Raw genomic sequence first — 23,120 nt, forward strand, 5'->3', positions numbered from 1 at the left:
TGTTTTTGAGAATGCCATCATTGCCTTTTATTAATTTGGATTGTAATTGGTATTTCCTCCATTTAGTAGAAATTAGTTAAATTTTGCAGTTTATTTTCTTTTTCTTTTATAAATTTATTTTATTTATTTTATTTTTGGCTCCATTGGGTCTTCGTTGCTGTGCACGGGCTTTTCTCTGGTTGCGGCGAGTGGGGGCTGCTGTTCGTTGCGGTGGCTTCTCTTGTTGCGGAGCATGGGCTCTAGGTGTGTGGGCTTCAGTAGTTGTGGCTCGCAGGCTCAGTAGTTGTGGCGTGCAGGCTCTAGAGCGCAGGCTGAGTAGTTGTGGTGCATGGGCTTAGTTGCTCTGCGGCATGTGGGATCTTCCCGGGCCAGGGCTCGAACCCGTGTCCCCTGCATTGGCAGGCGGATTCTTAACCAACCACTGCACCAGCAGGGAAGCCCTACAGTTTATTTTCATAATAATTTTGAAGCATGTATACACACACATTTAATTTATTGATTTATACAGAAACAAATGTTTGTTGGTATAATTTGAATGTCCTTCAGGTCCATCTAAGGAAGCACCTTTCATGACCCTTGGCTTTTCTGTTATTGGGCTTAGGAAATATCTTGTGACTGGCAGTTTGGAGATGAGTGATAACATTTTGGAGAAGATATTAGGGGGAAAGCTATAGCAGTGGTTTGGCTAGCTTGAAGAAGATTGAGCGAGGAGGCCTGTTGGTCATGATGGACTTAATAAGAATGTGTGATTGGACTTGACTGAGATTAGCAAATACCTTTCTTGCATGTGCTTTTTCAGAATACTAGAAAACCTAATGGAAGGAGATCAGTTTCTTCTGGAAAATATCACATAATGATATATAGTAGAGGGGTGAAGTATTGGATGGCCTGTTCACTTTTAGTAATAATGGCTTCTAGTAATACGTCTTGACAGCTCTGTATAACAACTGACCACCTTTTATGGCACTTTGAATTTTGAATAGCATCAGAGATTAAGACCCTCTACCTTTCTCAGGCTATAAGTTAAGTGTATGACTTAGGAATACAAGTTTCAGTTTGCTTTCTCGTTTCTCAGAAAATTTGTCAGCATGTTTTACTACTAATTTTTCATCCTTATTCAAAAATACTTTCTTAGGTCTAATACAAATTATTTTGGGGATGAAATGAATTGCCTAACTTTATACTGCCTTGCCAGAATTAAAAGTGGTAGCTAACTTGGAACTTCTGTTTAATGTATCTTTTAATGTTTTAGGTCGATGGTGTGAATATTCAGGGTTTTGCCAACCAGGATGTTGTTGAAGTGTTAAGAAATGCAGGGCAAGTGGTACACCTAACCCTAGTTCGAAGGAAAACATCCTCATCTGCTTCTCCACATGAAGGGCCCTCTGACAGAGGTAATTAATTCCTCTGTCCCTCCGCCTACCTTGTCTGGGTTTGGAAGATCAACTCATTTGGAAGATCAACTCATTGTTCTATAAGTCTGGGAAGGAAAAACTGCCCACCTTGTGAAAAGTAGCAGTGGAGAAGTGAAATCAATTCATTTATGCCTTGAAGAGTTTCCTTTGCCTATTGTAACGTGCCAGTCCAAATGTTAGAATGTGAACACTGACATGCATTAAGCTCTGAGAGCTTCTCTAAATGGAGATGGAAATCATTTTCCCAAAAACCTTCCAAATTTCATTTATTTCTTATATTTGAATAATAAAGCGTTGCCACATTTTGTTCCAGGGGCTCTCAGTTGTCTAATGCTTTGACACTTTGCAAACTTCAGGTTTCATATTACCTCTAATGATGTATTTGATTCTAATATTTCTTGATTTACTTTGTGAACTATAGCAAGAGAAAATAAAATATGGATTTCTATTAAGGACACTTTTATTTATAAAATAATATTTGTTACTTTGATTATAAGAATAGTAAATTTTCATTATGGAACAAATGCAAAATTGTATGCATGACAATTTTTAATTATCAACTTACAAATGTAGATAGATCAACAAAATTTGGCAATCATGGGAACACATTCAATTTAAAATGAATTACTGGGGCTTCCCTGGTGGCGCAGTGGTGAAGAATCCGCCTGCCAATGCAGGTAACATGGGTTTGAGCCCTGGTCCGGGAAGATCCCACATGCCACGGAGCGGCTGGGCCCGTGTGCCACAACTACTGAGCCTGCACTCTAGAGCCCTTGAGCCACAATTACTGATCCCATGTGCCACAACTACTGAGGCCCGTGAACCTGGAGCCCATGCTCCACAACAAGAGAAGCCACCTTAATGAGAGGCCTGCACACCGTGGTGAAGAGTAGCTCCCGCTTGCCGCAACTAAAAAGAAAGCCCGTGCACAGCAACGAGGACCCAACACAGCCAAAAATAAATAAATAAATATATTAAAAAAAAAAAAAAAGAATGACTGGCAAGTCTGGGGCCCCGCCCCTTACACTTCTCAGGACTGACCTTCTGGCAGCTGGGCTGCACGCTGAGCCAACATTGACAGGTCCTCGTGATGTGGCCGGACGTGCCCCCTCTCGTGAAATCATGGTGGCATACTGGCGACAAGCTGGACTCAGCTACATCCGATACTCCCAGATCTGTACAAAAGCAGTGAGGGATGCATTGAAGACAGGATTCAAAGCAAATGCCAAGAAGACTTCTGGCAGCAGCATAAAAATTGTGAAAGCGTAAAAGGAGTAATTTACTCTGACTACAGCTTGAAATGTTGCATGTTCAAGGTGAAGATGTGTGGGCACGTGTTATGGCAGATTGAAAACGATCTCTCTTCATGGAAAGAAAAAAAACCTGTCTTGTTCATAGATTGACAATGCCAATAAATTAAAGTACGGTTCAAAAAAAATTAAAATGAATGACTAATTATATAACTAGTGGGTAAGAAATAATTCCATTAGAATTTGTCAAACGTTGAGTACCTATTTTTTCCCCTCCTCTGAAGATATAATGAGCCTAGAAATGTTTGCTTTCAACTGATATTAAATTGTATTTACATTGGAACTTTTTAAATTTTATTTTTCATTTATTTATTTATTTGGTTGCACAGGGTCTTAGTTGTGGCAGGTGGGCTCCTCAGTTGCAGCTTGTGGGCTCCTTAGTTACGGCTCATCAGTTCCTTAGTTGTGGTATGCGAACTCTTAGTCACGGCATTCATGTGGGATCTAGTTCCCCAACCAGGGATCAAACCCGGGCCCCCTGCATTGGGAGCACGGAGTCTTAACAACCTCGCCACCAGGGAAGTCCCTATGTTGGAACTTTTTAAGTTTTATGTGGTAGTGGAAATTCTGCTGCTGAAAGATAGATGCCCTGTCAACTGCATTGTGTGTATGAAATTTAAAATTGCCTAAATAGTACAGAATGTACAAATGCTGTATTGACCTTAAAGGTTTACATACATATTTATACCATTATAATGGTTTTTAGTAGCTGTGATAGAGCCTTTGGCTTTAGTCTGCTGTATCAGATGAACTATGTCATCGGCGAATTAGCAATTCTTTACTGGGCGTGCCTACATTTTAAATTTGTATTGGGATAGGTTTTGACTCTAAATCTGCACTTCTTCCATGGTTTGGGTGTCCCTCCTGTGTGTTTCACTAGCACCCTTTGAAGAGCACTCTACTGTAGCATTTTTCACACCGTGTTGTAATCACCTGTTTTGTGTGTGGCCACTATAATGTAGGGGAGTGGTTATGCCTGTGTCCCCTGCCCCATTGAGCACATCTCTGTGCGCCTTCCTCATAGTCAGCATTTAAGTTTGTTTTACTGAAACAAACTGCATGGCTTCTAGCTCTTGTGCAATACCTTCCTCTGCCATTCAAAATCTTACTGTCTTTTTCTCCTCTAAACTCTTATTTGCATACCTTGTATATACTTATTTGTGTACCAATTTGTATACTACTTGTAGCGTACAACCAATCATGTATTGCTTTGTACTCTGCACACTGTTTAGTGTGTAACTCTTCTCCCCAAGCTACATTAGCAGCTTCTGGCTGGCATTTGTCTTGCTGGCACTGGGCTGTGCATTTAGTGTGTATCAAGAGATTAATGTTCTAAAAAATCCTGTGTGGTTTAAAATGTCATGTGAAGATCATAGGAACTTTTAACTGGTTATATTTTTAAACTTTTTATTATAAAATTTTTTGAACATACAGGAAAATTGAAAACTAATGTAACAGATACCCAAAAACCCACCATTTAGATCAGCAGTTAACATTTTGCCATGTTTGCATCATCTGTTTACCTTTTTCTGAACCATTTAAGAGTGAGTAGTAGATATCATGACAATTTAGCCCTACATCAGTTATAGCTTCTAAAAATAGTCATGATATCATTATCACACCAAAGAAAATTAATAGTAAGTCCCTAATATCAAATACCCAACACATACTTAAATTTTCCCAATTGCTCCCAAATGTCTTTTGTAGCTCCTTTTTCCACTTCCCTTTCTTCCCCTCGAAAGCCTCATAAAATCAAGATCATTGATTTTTATGCATTGAGCCTATTGCATTGTATTATGCTTCTTTGGTTTCTTAATCTAGAAGAATCCCTTGCTCCTGCCTCCATGGCATAGACTTTTTGAAGGGATTTGGCCATTTGTCACTAGAATGGTACATTCAGAATTTGATTGTTTCCTTGTGGTGTCATTTGACTTGTTCCTCCATCCCCTATGTTTCTTGTGAGCTAGGAGCTAGAGCCTTAAATTCAGGTTCAGTATTTTTTTTTTTTTTTTTTTTTTTTTGCGGTACGCGGGCCTCTCACTGCTGTGGCCTCTCCCGTTGCGGAGCACAGGCTCCGGACGTGCAGGCCCAGCGGCCACGGCTCACGGGCCCAGCCACTCCGCTGCATGTGGGATCTTCCCAGACCGGGGCACGAACCCGTGTCCCCTGCATCAGCAGGCGGACTCTCAACCACTGCGCCACCAGGGAAGCCCAGGTTCAATATTTTTGATAAGAATACTTTATAAGTTACATGTGGTTATTTAAAAATAACGTAAAATGATTGTTGTTCAACCTTTCTTGTGTTTAAGAGATACATAATGACTGGCATGCTTGAGATTGAATGCTTACTTAACTCAGTTTAGCTAAGGAAGGAAACTCTGCAACCAGGAGAATACTCTCCCCTTTTCTTCCCATTCACAAGGTTACTTATGTAGAGTTGTTTGTGAAACTCATGATGATGTCATGCCAGAACCTAGGATTGCCCAGAGCAACGGAACTGGCTTCTTCTGCATATCTTGCTCCCTGCCCACCACAGCAGCAAGAACATATGGCCCCCAGTGTTCTCCTCCTTCCCCCCACCCCCCAAGGCTATATTGAAAAGCATCTCCTCCTGCTTTGTCATTGACTTTACCTTGCTTTTCTCTTCCCATTGCCTAGTTCCTTATTCTTTTCAATAATACTACAAGTGTATTTTTTAATGAATTGAGTGGTTATCACAAGTGGCATTTTAACTAAAGGAATCATATGTGTAAGTTACCTGAAGAGTTTATAAGGAGGTTGTGAAATGGGACAATAGAGTGGAATAAGCTTACTTAAATATGGCCTTCATCTGATAGTGATTCAAATTAACAATTCTTATTTTAGGAACTGTGGTAGAACCACCAAAAACACCAGCCCTCTTTCTGACTGGAGCAGTGGAAAAGGAAACTAATTTCAGTGAAGATGAGGAAACTGAAGGAAGAATGGATAATCTAAAAAATGACAATATACAAGCCTTAGAAAAACTGGGTAGGCACGAAGCATTCAATTCAAAGCTTTCTCTCTTTATAGTTAATATAATATGAGGAATTTTAGAGGCATTTTTAGAGATATAAAATAAGATATTCTTAATATCAACATCTTAACACTTGTGGCAGTTGAGAATCGAGCATACTGTGGCTTAATCATTGTTTAATTATGTTGATTTTTTTGCGGTACACGGGCCTCTCACTGTTGTGGCCTCTCCCGTTGCGGAGCACAGGCTCCGGACGCACAGGCTCAGCGGCCATGGCTCACGGGCCCAGCCGCTCCGCGGCATGTGGGATCCTCCCGGACTGGGGCACGAACCCATGTCCCCTGCATTGGCAGGTGGACTCTCAACCACTGCACCACCAGGGAAGCCCAATTATGTTGATTTTGAATACATTTTATTAGTGTGATAACTTTTAATCTTGTCGGCATTTTTAATTACTGCATACTTTAGCTTGTATTATTACCATCGATATAGCTATAGATATACAGCTGTCTGTATACATATAGCAGTATTTCCTTTTCACCATAACAATAATGTATACATTTTTATATATTTTATCAAATTTCCAGGTTGCTATATATTTATTGTTTAATTTTCTTTTTAATTGATGTGCAGCTTTGTCCTTGTGCTTTGTTCTTTGATACCTTGTCTACTCTAGTTGACTGTATTCTGTAAGCATGTTGAGTAACAGTCTCACACAGTTTCCTATACAAAGGCACTCAGGGAAGCCTTGCCAGTTGGATGAAATGGACTAAAACTTCATCCATGTCCACGTTGGCTTTTGGCTTTGATTGCCTTCTCTTGGGAAAGAATGGCCTGAAGGAAGGAGTAAACCCCTCATTCAAGTTTTAAAATTTCCTATAGTTTGGAAATTTAACTTGTTCTTTTTGACCCAAGTAGATTGCAGTTAATTTTTGCTCTTTAAATTCATGTGAACCCAGAGAGATGTACAATGAACTATCAGGTGAAAATCAAATACATTCTAAAGTTAGAAATATTTTTAGAAATATCTGATCTTTTTGGATCAACTTCACTACCTTTTTTTTTTTTTCTCCCTGAGTATATATAATTTCAGCTAGAGAGTTAGACCAAATTCTTCGAAATGTTACGAAGTTAACTCTCTTTTTGCTGTAGGGGCAGAACTGTTTTCCCTTCTTCTCGTCTAGTTCTTTTGGCTGGTCTAATGATTAAATCGACATAAGACAGATTAACACAGGAGAAAAACTAATTTCCTATGTGTAAGAGTCCCATAAAAATATGAGCCCCAAGGGCAAGTTGGGCAATTGAAGCTTCTGTGCTATCCTGAGTTAAGGAATGGGGTAGGGGCCTGGGCCTTCCAAGGGGAAGAGAGTAATTTACAGGAGGATAAGAAGAGCAGATGTTTGGTAATTAGAAGTTTGCCCAGCCATGCAGATAGGTCTTTCAAATAAAAAAGTTATCTCTGGTAATAACTGTCTTTCTGGTACAGGTTCCCTATCTAAATTCTTTTAGGTAGTTAAGGAAGAGGTGAAAGTTTTTCCTGAGTCTGCTGGGTCTTGATTGCCTTCAGCTGAAAATAATCCACATGCCAAAGTGGCAATATTTGGGGGTGGCATATTCTGCTCCCCTTCATTGCCATTGGAATAATCGTTTCAGAGCATCATAACATTCATTTTTGTGTGTGATCATTTTGTGTAGCCAAGGATTTATTGAGCTGCTTAAAATAAATCTCTTTCCTCTGGTACTTAGGCCTTTGTGCTGTGCTTTAAAACTCATGACTGTGATTTCACTGTATGACTGAAAGGTAAAAATATAGTCAAAAGAATTGTAGGTGAAATATCGACATTATTTTATATGTGTATAAAATATCTTTAAATATCATGTTTTTAAGCTTACAGTTCAACCAATACATTGCAAATTTTATTCAAATTAGCCTACCACATAGGAAACTGCTGCCTGTAAGAAATTTAATAGAACTCTTAATGTAATTTCTTACGGAAATGTTAACAGAGTAGGAACAAAGGTGCAGAGCCTACCTGAATGATATTTTGTTTTTAATAGGATCTTCAGTTAGTTATCCTTGAAATGTAATCTAGCATATCAGTTAATATAGTTACTTTATGGATATGCTTTTGTAAATCTAGTAATTTTAAGTCCTTTAGTGTTCATTAGTCTTCGTCTCTGATTTTTGAGGTTAGCCTGTTTTACTTAATGATTTGTATTCTGTAATTAAGCATGATATGCATCTGAGATTAGATGTCTGCTGAAGGCTTGAAAAAACTGATATTGCAAGTTATGTTTGATTTTAGGCAGGTGGTTATATCAGTTGTGGTGTTTTGTGACTTGTCCAATCTCATGACAAAATTGAGTTTTTCTTAAAGAAAAAAGGTGGAGGTTTGTTTATTTTCTGCCGCTACTGTGGATCTAAATTGAAATTACAGTTTTAGTACTTTGATTTTTGTCTATTAGGCATCATTCAGACTACAGACTCCTGGCTAAGATCATACGGAGGACAGGCAGGACACTTAAAATCTGTCTGTGCTCTTTAAAATCATCTGACCCATGCAAAAAAGGCAATATTACCCTTAAGTAAGAAAGTTATAAAGATATGATAGGGCTTCCCTGGTGGCGCAGTGGTTGAGGGTCCGCCTGCCCATGCAGGGGACGTGAGTTCGTGACCCGGTCCGGGAAGATCCCACGTGCCGCGGAGCGGCTGGGCCCGTGAGCCATGGCCGCTGAGCCTGTGCGTCCGGAGCCTGTGCTCTGCAACGGGAAAGGCCACAGCAGTGAGAGGCCCTCGTACCGCAAAAAGTAAAAAAAAAAAAAAAAAAGATAACCACGTAGCCACAAAAGACCCAAGTAAAACAAAATTTCTATTGTATTAAAGCTCATGCAACTCACTGGTTGAATTAAACCAGAAAAGCTTTTATATCTGCCCAAGTGAAAATTTGATTGGGTCATGTTGATATGCCTTGTTTATAGTAAAGATATTTTGATAAGTTTTTACTTTTCCTGTGGATGAGTGGAAGGTACTACTCTGAAGTGATTAACATTCACCTTAAATCCTTGTTTGTCCTAACATAGCATAAACCAAAGCCAGATGCATTTTACTTGTAAGCCACAGGATGTTTGTATACAAACTATATAATTCAAATTTCATTTATAACTCATCATTTCCTCTTCCCTTTAAAATATTCCTTAACAGCAAAAGCCCCATCATAATTTGGTCACAGACCAAATTTACATTTTACATTAGTAAAATGTAAAATTTTACATTCTACATTAGTCTTTCAAGTCACCTCTGATTTACTTTACCTAATAGACCTAAGTTAATGCACTTTCCTTTTTATTTATTTCCCTTTTACTTACTGAAGCTGTGCTGTTATGGAAGAATTTAGTAGTTTAGTGTGTTTAGCTCACAGTAGTTTCAATGTTTTGTTTATTGATTTTTTTAATCCAGAAGGAGTCCCAGCCTCTTTAGAAAATGAGCTGAAATCCAGATGGGAAAACCTACTGGGCCCTGATTATGAAGTAATGGTATGTTAAAATCTTTTAATAAAAAACACTCATGTCTCATCTCATGTCAATGAAATGTAGCTCTGAATGCTACAATTGAAAGAAATGGGAGAGTCGAAGAATAGCCGGCCCGGCCTTTATTTTTTCCTCCTGTGTTTCTTCCGTACTGGATCAATTAATTGATTTTTTTTTTTTTTTTTTTCATTTTAAGCTGCAAGGACAGTTAAGGACTGCAGATAAGTTTCAGTTACAATTAGCAGACACTCAGTTCATGTGGAAACAATTTAAGTCAACAATAGGCAGAAAAATGTTAGGAGAGAAAGGACTTGCCTTTAAATTTATAACCTGTATCAGCTGCTTAAAATTGCTGGCATTTTTATGATTGCTTTTATGATCTGTTTGTTTTATTATACACTGAAAGGGTTGTGGATATTAGTCCTGTGTTTCACGAAGAATCTTACAGTTTTATGAGAAAAATGAAAGAATGCTTATCAAATGTATTTGGGAGAACAGGAAGTAATTTAGGTTAGTTATAAGTTTATATGCCAGTGGTCCATTAGGCTTCCTTTCACCTGTTATTAGATTCACTGAGTAAGGGATTGATTACATTTCCCCATATGAATCCGCATGAAAACAGAAAGCTGCACTTAGAAAAGCCTCTACAGTGTTCACTAAATGTGTTAGTAATAAAGTATTCTATTAAATTTCTTTTGTCTTTCACGTTTTCTTACATATGTTTGTCATTAGTACTTGTTGGCTGGTTGGAGATTTTTTTTTTTCTCTTCTAGCCACTATCTATTGTTAGACATTTTCCAGTGTCATTAAGATGAGTCAAAACAGTGCATACTTCCTCTTCTTACTTGTTTTGTACTTGCATGTCGGTCCTCATGAACTGCTGCTTCTTTACTTCATAGATTTCAAAGCTGTTTTTTCATTAGGTTATCACCTAGCAAGTGACCTTTTCTGCTATCCTGAGTGGTTGATATTTAAAGTAGTTTGGTGTACCAGTATTTTTAAATGGTCAGTTTTGCGATGATCTCTTTTCGGTTAAAAATTTATCCTCTTTATAACCACCTTTCCAAATTTTATTTATCATGTGGTGAGGTCATAACAGAGGGGCTAGAAAGAGGAGACAGAATTTGAAGTTGGAAATTTAAAGTGACAGTTTATTCATTAAGAGTTGTAACATGTTCTGAGGGATGAGGCGACGAAAGGAGAAGCCAGGCAAGACGGATGAATGAATGCATACATGCAAATATGCGTATATACATTCATGCATGTGCTCCAGTGTTTCTTACTTTATTTTCTTCCAGAATCTACTTATCTGAAGTGCAGTACTTTTAGAAGCCTTAGTTGGACCACTGTTTAACTTATCCCCTCCCTCCAGATGCACCATATTCTATTAACAACTTACAGATGCAAATCATCAGTGCAGTATTTTGCTTGCACGGAATTCACTTCTGTGGGTGTTCACCATTGAAGCTCAGAACAATAGTTTTAGGCCAGGATTAAAAGCTTTCAGTATTCCAGGATCTTTCCACCAGTCCAGGTCTTTTGTTTGTGTCCTTGCCAGCTCTTTCTCCTAGGGAAATGGTTTGAGCTTGCTGTAGAAAGTCAGATGCTTCAGTTTTTCCAAACTTCTCTGATTTTTCTGACCTTGAAAAGTTTGTTTCAAGGCCGGGGTTTAGAAGTAAAAATGACCATACTCTTGGTTTTGTCAAAAGAATAAAATTTTTATGGCTTTAATACAATGGAGGATTATATTAAAATTTTAGGGGCTATGGATTTTTAAAAATAGTACATGTATTTGTCCATCATCTTCTAGTTCAACTTTTGCATAATTTATGAAAAAAGATTGCTGTGGAGAACAATAACAACACAAAAGCGAATATACTCTGAAATTTTACATTATGTGTTATGGATTTCAGAAACGTGGAAAAGAGTTTAGATGGAGTTATCAACGTATAGGTTTTATACAGATTTTTTTCAGAAAGCCTAGGAAGAAATAAAGTTATGCTTTTACAAATATTGGAAATATTCTTTCTTGTGAATTTAGATTGCTACTTTGGACACACAGATTGCAGACGATGCTGAGTTACAGAAGTATTCAAAGGTAAGCATTATTTTTTATTTTTTATAAATTTATTTATTTATTTTTGGCTGCGTTGGGTCTTTGTTGCTGCACGCGGGCTTCTCTAGTTGCAGCGAGCGGGGGCTAGTCTTCCTTGTGCTGCGCATGCTTCTGATTGCGGTGGCTTTTCTTGCTGTGGAGCACGGGCTCTAGGCGCACGGGCTTCAGTCGTTGTGGCACCTGAGCTCAGTAGTTGTAGCTCATGGGCTCTAGAGAACAGGCTCAGTAGTTGTGGCACATGGGCTTAGTTGCTCTGAAGCACGTGGTATCTTCCCGGACCAGGGCCCCAAGCCGTGTCCCCTGCATTGGCAGGCGGATCCTTAACCACTGCGCCACCAGGGAAGTCCCTGTTTTTTAAACTGTTGCCAGTTTTTTGTTGTTTGAAGAACTTTCTCTAAGTTCTTGTCAAAGAAGCTAGATTAGTGCTATGATCTAAAGTTTTCAGAATTTAGTTTTAGAGGTTTTCTGGAAATGTAGTAGGTTCTGACTGTTATGAAACGTGATGGTTAGATATGCCTGGGAAGAACGTGGGCCACTTCCAGAAGCCAAAATCCCTGGTGTGACTGCTTTGCCAACCTTAAAGGTAGTATGCAGAGCGGCCTTGTGCAGAGCATGTTAGCTTTTCAGATATTGTAAGTCCTTTTAAAATGTTTCCTAAAATTCAAGACCATGATATAGACTTAAAAAAAAAAATCTTCCCGGTCCAGATGTTTAAGAACAAAAAAAGTGGCTTATCTTTTGAGATAGGCAATGCTTTTTCTTGGACTTAAAAAATTTTGTATTGAGACCTTTATTTCTAATGGCAAAATGCCAGAAGGTAACTTTTACAGTTTTTCCTAACATTTTTAGTGACCTCTCACTGCAAATTAATTTCATAGTCCCCACTCTGGATAATCAAAGGCCAGGGTAATTGAAACTTAGAGAAGCCTTCCAGGTGGCTTTCTCAATAAATGATGAGAAAGGAAAGGTTTTCGTGTCCGAATAGTTTCAGAAATTATACCGTAATCCCACCTGAGGTATATGAGCTAAGCCCAGCTTAAACTCTGCTGTCATATGCAGTATTCAGAATGAGTTTTCTGTGTCCCATGTGGGTTTGGTAAGAAGTCCTCTCTTTAGATAGTTCTACCATTTCCTTCTTTGGGTATTTGTGATGAATATTTTCCTTCTAAAATTTTATGTTACATGTGCTGTTATTTTTAGGTTGGAATTTTCACAGCCGATGCTGTGGGGAGTATTTCTTTCCTTGTAAGCTAGCCTGCATTTGGAGTCACTTCCTTGCTGGGCTGTGTGGGCCAACTGACCAGGCTTTCCTCAGATGTGCAATATGAAGGAACACGCACAGCTTGTACTTAAAACTATTTACAATATCATATTTAGGTTAGATTAGTCACTGATTACTAATTCCATCTAAATTTGTTGAGAGGAGTTTAATTCAAAATAAGAGTAAGAAATATAAATCCCTCATCAAACTTCACATGTTATTAATTACCGCAGTATAGTTTACTGGTGACATGGACTCTGGCGTCAAACTGCCTGGGTTCAGATTCTGGCTTATCCATTTACTAGCTTGTAAAATTATCTAGACTCTATGTTTCAGTTTTGTTGTCTGTAAAAGGAAGATATTAATAGATTAGTACCTATCTCATGGGTTGTATAGGAATTAAATTTAATGTGCCTAGAGTAGTTGCAAGCACATAGGATATTGTTAATATTTTTACTGTCATTCATAAAAACCAATGATGCTTTTCCTGAAAATTGTTCTTTAATTTACACTAAACTCTTAGATAGTAGATATTTTCTATTTACCAGTCTTCCACTTAACTGAATTTCCTGTGCCTAATCTGCCCGTCTATTGAGTCCTTAATTTTAGTTGTTATATTTTTCTATTCTAGAATTTAATTTATCCCTTTTTAGATCATAATTCTTTTGGAGGAGTTCTCAATTTTAAAAAATCTGTAGTTGCCATCTTTTTCTCTATTTCTTGAACATATGAACCATAGCTTATAAGGACTTAAAATAATTAATTCCAATATGTGGATCAACTTTAGATGTGTTTCTGTGGTTTGATGTTTTTCTCTCGTTATAGTTATTTGGTTGTATATCTCGTCATGCCATAATTTGACTGAATGTTCGATATTATGTACGCCAGCTACGAAAGGCATCAGGTGATGTCTTCTCCATCCAGAAGAGTCACTGTTTCTTCTAATAAGGAGATACTCTGTGTGTGTGTGGGGGGGGGGGGTACAGGTGGGCGATCATCTCTGAGGCGAGGCAGAGGTACCTTTCGGGTAAGGTTCAGACTGTCTTGTTGCCTTTGCTCCTAACACATGGCCTTCCAGGTATTCCAGTGAGCCTGCGGTGTTTACCAATCCCTTCTCCCTGGTGGGACCTGAACTCCAATTCTCTCTTAGTACTTTGGGACTGTAGAAATCTTTGCTTAGCTCTTCAGAGGTTTCCTGAGGAACTTTTAGCCTCCTTGCCCGTTAGAACTCCAGAGACGTCCTTGGAGGAAAACATGCCCTTGCTCAGGCTCAGTTCATCATGCAGTTCAGCTTTAGTTGTCCTTACATGTTCAAAGCCGTAAGACCCTGTATCATCAGATTCTATAATGAGAAAAAAGGATCATAACCCCACACGGTACATCTTAAAGAATATCATTGTTTTTCTCCAGGCAGAACATGTTCTCTTTCACCTTCATCCCTAGTTCCTTGCCACCAGTCTAACTTTATCTTCTTCCTGATCAGCTTCTATGAATTATGTCTACTTGTACTCAGTTACACTGGTGTAATGATGTGGAAAGTCTTCGAGTCAAACAGACTTTCAGAACCACCTCACCAGTACATTCAACTGTTCATTCATTCATCAATTACTTATTGATATCTACTCAGTGCCAAGTCCTCTACTGGGTGCTGGGGTTTCAGAAGAGAACAGGAAAAAAAAAATCGCAGTCCTGTAGAACTTACATTTTGGTAGGGAGAGATACAAAATAAGTCGTAATTTCTGTAGTACAGATGATGTGTGCCATGCAGGGAAAATGGATAAGGAATTCAGGAGAGAGTGTGGGTTTGCAATTTTAGATAGGTTGACCAGGAAAAGCCTCCTTAAGAAGGTAACATTTGAGGAAGTACTTTAGGAGGTGAAATAAGCAGCCTAATTTTTCTTCTACATAATAGGAACAATAGTACCTATGTTGTAGAAGGTTAAATATAAATATATTTAATACATGCCCTAATTAATATAGCTCAGTGCCAACATGTAAGAACCGTTTGATAAATGGTGGTTTTGTTTCCCAGTTGTATACTTCTAGTTCTTTTAGTCTCTGACCTTCTAAAGGCTCCTTTAAAAAAAAAAAGCTATTTTAAAACATTTAATTGAAATTTTGTTGTAGCAAAAGTTTTTTTTTTAATTTTTTACACTAGAAGAGTCAGCCATGATTGCACTATTCTCTTTTCATATTTAGTTGTTGCCTGTATATGTTTACATATCTGTAGTTGGTATACCCATTCTTTTGTGTAACATACATGTCAGAGAAGGGATGTATGCTTTTTCTATGTAAAATTATCACACTTATTTACTCTTTTTTTTTTTTTTGCGGTACGCAGGCCTCTCACTGTTGTGGCCTCTCCTGTTTTGGAGCACAGGCTCCGGACACGCAGGCTCAGCGGCCATGGCTCATGGGCCCAGCTGCTCCATGGCATGTGGGATCTTCCCGGACTGGGGCATGAACCCGTGTCCCCTGCATCAGCAGGCGGACTCTCAACCACTGCGCCACCAGGGAAGCCCCATATTTACTCTTTTGTACATTGATTTCTTAATTACAAATGTCCACAGATTGATTTGTTGTTGTTGTTTTTTGAGCCATGCTGTGCAGCTTGTGGGATCTTAGTTCCCCAACCAGGGATTGAACCCGGGTCATGGCAGTGAAAGTGCCGAGTCCTAACCACTGGACTGCACAGATTGATTATTTTGATGAACTATAATTTTTAAAAATCCTCTTAAAATTGGAAGTTTAGTTCTTAATTCAGTAGCTTCTAATTTCTCCCTACAATATGTAAAGAAGACTGGCCTGTCCAAACCCATTTCACACGTGAGGATGCTGAAGTGTGCATAGGTCGAATGAATCACCTTAAATTACACAACTGGACAGTAGCAGAGGCAGCTTGCAGATTAGAGAGCTTTCTTTCCTTCCTGAAATATTTACAGAGCTCCTACTCTACGCCAGACACTGCGCTACCAACTGTGGGAAGCAAAATAGAAAAGGTCCTTGCTCTCCTAGAGTCTGGGTTCTGGGCTTTGGTCAGGGCATGATAATAAACAAGTAAAAAATAACCTGAGAAGATAGTTATAAACTGTAAAAAGTGATGCAAAGAAGTGCTTGTAAGAAGTGATGATGATTCAAGAAGCATAAACAGGGTGATGAGAATATAACTGGGGGGCACCTTAGAGAGAGAGCTGGGGAAAGCCTTTCCGAGTTTAGGCTTGAAGGGTAAGAATGTGGTGAATGGCAGGTACAGGTGGAAAAGAGCTGTCCTGTGGGAGGAATGGAAGTTGTTTGTTCAGAGTGTCTCAGTCAAACTAAATGAGGAGTAGGATGTTGTTAGGTGAGGAAGACCAGGTGCTTATAGGGCCTCGAGATCCATGCTGGTAAGCCTGGGTTTTATTCTCAGTGCCAGGTAATACTGGTGGAAGGTTCTAAGCAGGGTAGTGTCATGCTCTGAGGTCAAGGATGTAGGGTTTTTGTTTGTTTGTTTGCCTTAAAATATTTATCTATTTGGTTGTGCCAGGTCTTAGCTGTGGCTTCTGGGCTCCTTGGTTGCGGCATGCACGTGGGATCTAGTTCCCTGACCAGGGATCAAACCCGGGCCCCCAGCATTGGGAGCGTGGAGTCTTAACCACTGCACCACCAGGGAAGTCCCAAGGCTGTAGCTTTTTCCTCTGTCCCGACACATTTCTGATTAGGAAAATCATGTTTCACAGCTATAGCTGGTGTTTCTAAGGATTTAACTGTCTCTAGTTGGTCACTCCAGTTCCCACCTCATAGCCGCTTCTCTTGAAGAGATGCTGATTCAAGAAGCATCTTCCTATATGACAAGCCAGTGTTAATAGACAAGATTTTCTTTTGAGGTGGATGCAGTTGTACGGAAAGAGAGAGGTGAAAGCAATTTACAGTGGTTTGAACATCAGCTGCACTGCTTCTAGGAAGCTGTTAATCATGACACAAGAAGTTTCCCCGCATCTGGGGAGACTTGCACTTTGAGGGGTGGCTTTCTTGGCAAGTGTTTACTGTTAAGATAACCAAGACACTATGAGGGAGAAGCATTGTGCTCATGCCAGTGACCTTTCTGCTGGCCGTCAACTGTAATATGAAGAGCATTAGTAAGATCTGTGGTGTGGGAAACAAAAGACCAGGCCCTGTTCTCTGGTTTTGACAAGACAGACTGACAAATTTCACTTTATTTCCTTCCTTAATTACATTCTCTGAGCCAAAGGGCATTAAGATGTGAGTTCGCCTCTCACTCTGTTTCAGCAAGTAGAATTGTGAAGGCAGTGGGATGTACTGGGCCCCCACTCAGCGACCAGGGTCAGTGCTTTGCGTTAAAGACATTTTCTCCTTTATTTCCCACAATAACCCTATTGGTCAGCAGCTACTTCCAACTCTCCATTTTTAATATGTGAAAACTGAGTGTCAGGTAGCTAAAGTGACTTGCCCAAGATCATACACAGCTAGTAAGTGACAAAATTTAGGAAGCAAATCAGGGTTATCTGACTCTTAAGTCTGTGCCATTCTTTATGTTTTTATTCCTTTTGAATAGATAATACATGGACAAGACACAAAATTTAAAAGTTACAAAAGGAAGTACTGCAAAAAATAAGTTTCCCTCCCACCCCAGTCCCTTTGTTCTCCTCCCCAGTGGCAACCAACCACAGTCACCAATTCTTCAGTGTATAATTTTATACTTTTCTGGTCTCTCTTTTGAGTGGAGAACATAAGATACAGAATCAAATAACTGTAGTGACAGTGGTTATCCACTAGGGCAGATGGCTTTTCAGAAATATCAGAGGAGCCTTTTCAAAATACACAGGCCCTATTTTGTTCCTCCTGACTAATATTCTGATTTTGTAGGTTTGGGGTGAGGTCTCTAAAGGAAACTGTGGTTGCTTCCTTGCCTCGCTTCATTGAGAATTACTGTTCTGGTATTGCTAACATGCCTTATATGTACAGTTGACCCTTGAACAACATGGGTTTGGACTGCATGGGTGCACTTATACACAGATTTTTTTCAGTAGTAAATACTACAGTACTACACCATCCTCAGATACGGAGGAACCTCAGATATGGAGGGCTGACTATAAGTTATACCCAGATTTTTGACTGTGGAGGGTCAGTGCCTCTAACCCTGAATTATAAATGGTCAACTGTATTCAAGGAGGGAGCGGTTCCTTCCTCAAGACAGATGAAGGAGGCTTATTGGGAGGATGAACTATATACTCTTATTGGAGAAATAAGAACAGTGGATATTCCAGGTGGAGGAAATACAATGAGCAAAGGTAGAGAAAGAGTCATAAGTGCAAAGTGTTAGGTTAGGTGTCAGAAGCTCAAGTAGGGATCTAAGGAGCTCTCAGGGAGCCGGCAGGGGAATCCTGGAAAGAGAAAGTCAGGGCTGCTGTCGCTGCCCACATCCTGGGGTCTCAGAGTTCTCTGTGACGAGTGTGGCTCACGTCACCTATCAAGCAAACCCCAAACCTCCTCAGTGTGACACCAGTCCCCCTACCTGCCCTGCTCAGAGTCACAGTGAAGCGGTGCCTAGCTCCAGAGGCCTGGCCAGTTTGTGGAATGGAGCTCTGGTCCAACGGCTGTGCAGGGGTGTGATGTCTTGAACCTTAAGGTAGTTTATTCTGATTTCTGCCTGAAGGCTCTTTCATCAGCCACCTGCCAAAGATTGAGAATCGCACAAAGAAGACTGTCTCAGAGCCCCACGGAAAAGGACTGTACAAGGATGTTTCCTTAGCAATACCTGAAGATGCTTCTGTGTAGAAACAAGAGACCTGAAGTGATCTCAAAAGTTGTTATTATTTTTCATTTGTTGGAGATAATGCCCACCTTTGTGAATGAAGAGGATAGAATTTTAATGGGAAGAATGAGAAAATGAAAATGCTGTACTCAGATAAACCTGAGGATTATGCAACAGGTTTGTAAAGTGCCTCTGCTTCAGTAATCCTTGCAGTGCTATACTTCTGTGATGATGCTAGAGGCTTGCGTCAGCTTCTCTTAAAGGACTGTTGTTATCATACCCAGCTCTCTCCATTCCTTTTCTCCTCATTCTCAGGTTGACTCCTAAAATTTGTGAACATCTCCCATGCGGTGTGGCTGACAGGATCTTGGTGCTCCAGCCAGGTGTCAGGCCTGAGCCTCTAAGGTGGGAGAGCTCAGTTCAGGACATTGCTCCACCAGAGACTTCCCAGCCTCACATAATATCACATGGTGAAAGCTCACCCAGAGATCTCCATCTCAATGCTAAGACCTAGCTCCTCTCAATGACCAGCAAGCCACAGTGCTGGACACGCTATGCCAAACAACTAGCAAGACAGGAACACAACCCCACCCATTAGCAGAGAGGCTGCCTAAAATCATAGTAAGTTCACAGACACTCCAAAACACACCACTGGCCGTGGTCCTGCCCACCAGAAAGACAAGATCCAGCCTCATCCAGAACACAGGCACCAGTCCTCTCCACCAGGAAGCCTACACACCCAGTGAACCAACCTTACCCACTGAGGGCAGACACCAAAAACAATAGGAACTATGAACCTGCAGCCTGTGAAAAGGAGACCCCAGATACAGTAACTCAAGCAAAATGAGAAGACAGAGAAACAAACAGCAGATGAAGGAACAAGGTAAAAACCTACCAGACCAAACAAATGAAGAGGAAATAGGCAGTCTACCTGAAAAAGAATTCAGAGTAATCATAGTAAAGATGATCCAAAATCTTGGAAATAGAATGGAGAAAACACAAGAAATGTTTAACAAGGACCTAGAAGAACTAAAGAGCAAACAAACAATGATGAACAACACAATAATGAAATTAAAAATTCTCTAGAAGGAATCAATAGCAGAATACCTGAGGCGGAAGAACGGATAAGTGACCTGGAAGATAAAATAGTGGAAATAGCAACCGCAGAGCAGAATAAAGAAAAAAGAATGAAAAGAATTGAGAACAATCTTAGAGAACTCAGGGACAACATTAAAAGCACCCACATTCGAACTATAGGAGTCCCAGAAGAAGAAGAGAAAAAAAAAGGACTGAGAAAATATTTGAAGAGATTATAATTGAAAACTTCCCTGATATGGGAGAGGAAATAGTCAATCAAGTCCAGGAAGCTCAGAGAGTCCCATACAGGATAAATCCAAGGGGAAACATGCCAAGACACGTATTAATCAAACTATCAAAAATTAAATACAAAGAAAAAATATTAAAAGCAGCAAGGGAAAAGCAAAAAAATAACATACAAGGGAATCCCCGTAAGGTTAACAGCTGATCTTTCAGCAGAAACTCTGCAAGCCAGAAGGGAGTGGCAGGACATATTTAAAGTGATGAAAGTGAAAAACCTACAACCAAGATTACTCTATCCGGCAAGGATCTCATTCAGATTCGACAGAGAAATTAAAACCTTTACAGACAAGGAAAAGCTAAGAGAATTCAGCACCACTAAACCAGCTTTACAACAAATGCTAAAGGAACTTCTCTAGGCAGGAAACACAAGAGAAGGAAAAACACACCCGAAACAATTAAGCAAATGGTAATATGAACATACATATTGATAACTACCTTAAGTGTAAATGGATTAAATGCTCCAACCAAAAGACATAGACTGACTGAATGGATACAAAAATAAGACCCGTATATATGCTGTCTGCAGGAGACCCACTTCAGACCTAGGGACACATACAGACTGAAAGTGAGGGGATGGAAAAAGATATTCCATGCAAATGGAAATCAAAAGAAAGCTGGAGTAGCAAGTCTCATATCAGACAAAATAGACTTTAAAATAAAGTCTATTACAAGAGACAAAGAAGGACACTACATAATGATCAAGGGATTAATCCAAGAGGAAGATATAACAATTGTAAATATTTATGCACCCAACATAGGAGTACCTCAATATATAAGGTAGATGCTAAAAGCCATAAAAGGGGAAATTGACAGTAACAATCATAGTAGGGGACTTTAACACCCCACTTTCACCAATGGACAGATCATCCAAAATGAAAATAAATAAGGAAACACAAGCTTTAAATGACACATTAAACAGATGGACTTAATTGATATTTAAATGACATTCCATCCAAAACCAACAGAACACACTTTCTTCACAAGTGCTCATGGAACATTCTCCAGGATAGACCATATCTTGGGTCACAAATCAAGCTTTGGTAAATTTTTTTTTCTTTTTTTTTTTTTAAGCTTTGGTAAATTTAAGATAATTGAAATTGTATCAAGTATTTGTTCCGACCACAATGCTGTGAGACTAGATATCAATTACAGGAGAAACACTGTAAAAAAATACAAACACATGGAGGTTAAATAATGCACTAATAACCAAGAGATCACTGAAGAAATCAAAGAGGAAACAAAAAAATACCTAGAAACAAATGACAATGAAAACACAACGACCCAAAACCTATGGGATGGACCAAAAGCAGTTCTAAGAGGGAAGTTTATAGCAATACAGTCCTACCTCAAGAAACAAGAAACATCTCAAACAAACAACCTAACCTTACACCTAAAGCAAGTTGAGAAAGAACAACAAAAAATCCCAAAGTTAACAGAAGAATTCATAAAGATCAGATCAGAAATAAATGAAAAATAAATGAAGGAAACGATAGCAAAGATCAATAAAACTAAAAGCTGATTCTTTGAGAAGATAAACAAAATTGATAAACCATTAGCCAGACTCATCAAGAAGAAAAGGGAGAAGACTCAACTCAATAGAATTAGAAATGAAAAAGGAGAAGTAACAAGTGACACTGCAGAAATACAAAAGATCATGAGTCATTACTACAAGCAACTACATGCTTATTGGACAACCAGGAAGAAATGGACAAATTCTTAGGAAAGCACAACCTTCTGAGGCTGAACCAGGAAGACATAGAAAATATAAACAGACCAATCACAAGCACTGAAATTGAAACTGGGATTAAAAATCTTCCAACAAACAAAAGCCCAGGACCAGATGGCTTCACAGGCAAATTCTATCAAACATTTACAGAAGAGCTGACACCTATCCTTCTCAAACTCTTCCAAAATATAGCAGAGGGAGGAACACTCCCAAACTCAACCTACGAGGCCATCATCACCCTGATACCAAAACCAGACAAAGATGTCACAAAAAAAGAAAACTACAGGCCACTATCTCTGATGAACATAGATGCAAAAATCCTCAACAAAATACTAGCAAACAGAATCCAACAGCACATTAAAAGGATCATACACCATGATCAAATGGGGTTTATCCCAGGAATGCAAGGATTCTTCAATATATGCAAATCAATCAATGTGATACACCATATTAACAAACTGAAGGAGAAAAAGCATATGATCATCTCAATAGATGCAGAAAAAGCTTTTGACAAAATTCAACACCATGTATGATAAAAACCCTCCAGAAAGTAGACATAGAGGGAACTTACCTCAACATAATAAAGGCCATATGTGAGAAACCCACAGCCAACATCATTCTCAATGGTGAAAAACTGAAATCATTTCCAGTAAGATCAGGAACAAGACAAGGTTGCCCACTCTCACCACTGTTACGCAAGATAGATTTGGAAGTTTTATCCACAGCAATCAGAGAAGAAAAGAAATAAAAGGAATGCAAGCAGGGAAAGAAGAAGTAAAACTGTCACTGTTTGCAGATGACATGACACTATACATAGAGAATCCTAAAGATGCTACCAGAAAACTACTAGAGCTGAACAATGAATTTGGTAAAGTAGCAGGATACAAAAGTAATGCACAGAAATCTCTTGCATTCCTATACACTCATGTTGAAAAATCTGAAAAAGAAATTAAGGAAACACTCCCATTTACCATTGCAACAAAAGGAATAAAATACCTAGGAATAAACCTATCTAAGGAGACAAAAGACCTGTATGCCGAAAACTATAAGACAGTGATGAAAGAATTAAAGATGATACAAACAGGTGGAACGATATACCATGTTCTTGGATTGGAAGAATGAACATTGTAAAAATGACTGTACTACCCAAAGCAATCTACAGATTCAATGCAATCCCTATCAAACTACCAATGGCATTTTTCGCAGAATTAGAACAAAAAAATTGCCCAGTTTGTATGGAGACAGACCCAAAAGACCCCGAATAGCCAAAGCAATCTTGAGAAAGGAAATTGGAGCTGGAGGAATCAGGCTCCCTGACTTCAGACTATACTACAAAGCTATAGTAATTAAGACAGTATGGTATTGGCATAAAAACAGAACTATAGGTCAGTGGAACAGGATAGAAAGCCCATAGATAAATGCATGCACCTATGGTTACCTAATCTTTGAGAAAGGAGGCAAGAATATACAATGGAGAAAAGACAGCCTCTTCAATAAGTGGTGCTGGGAAAACTGGACAGCTCCATGTAAAAGAATGAAATTAGAACACCATACACAAAAGTAAACTCAAAATGGATTAAAGACCTAAATGTAAGGCCAGAGACTATAAAACTCTTAGCGGAAAACATAGGCAGAAC

General features: G+C 39.1%; 1 protein-coding gene across 7 annotated transcripts in view; it reads left to right on the top strand.

Moving 5' to 3' along the window:
* Nucleotides 1-23,120, top strand: part of PATJ (PATJ crumbs cell polarity complex component) — a 356,331-nt gene that overhangs the window by 48,279 nt on the left and 284,932 nt on the right. For 6 of the 7 annotated variants that reach the window (XM_060022954.1, XM_060022983.1, XM_060023011.1 and 3 more), the window contains exons 11-14: nucleotides 1,253-1,394; nucleotides 5,591-5,734; nucleotides 9,178-9,254; nucleotides 11,290-11,346. In XM_060022954.1, coding sequence (XP_059878937.1) covers nucleotides 1,253-1,394; nucleotides 5,591-5,734; nucleotides 9,178-9,254; nucleotides 11,290-11,346 — 420 coding nt within the window. The remainder of the gene's footprint in view (nucleotides 1-1,252; nucleotides 1,395-5,590; nucleotides 5,735-9,177; nucleotides 9,255-11,289; nucleotides 11,347-23,120) is intronic. The other variant, XM_060022992.1, reaches the window with a different exon arrangement.

This window comes from Delphinus delphis, chromosome 1 (assembly GCF_949987515.2).
Source record: "Delphinus delphis chromosome 1, mDelDel1.2, whole genome shotgun sequence".
Taxonomy (NCBI): domain Eukaryota; kingdom Metazoa; phylum Chordata; class Mammalia; order Artiodactyla; family Delphinidae; genus Delphinus; species Delphinus delphis.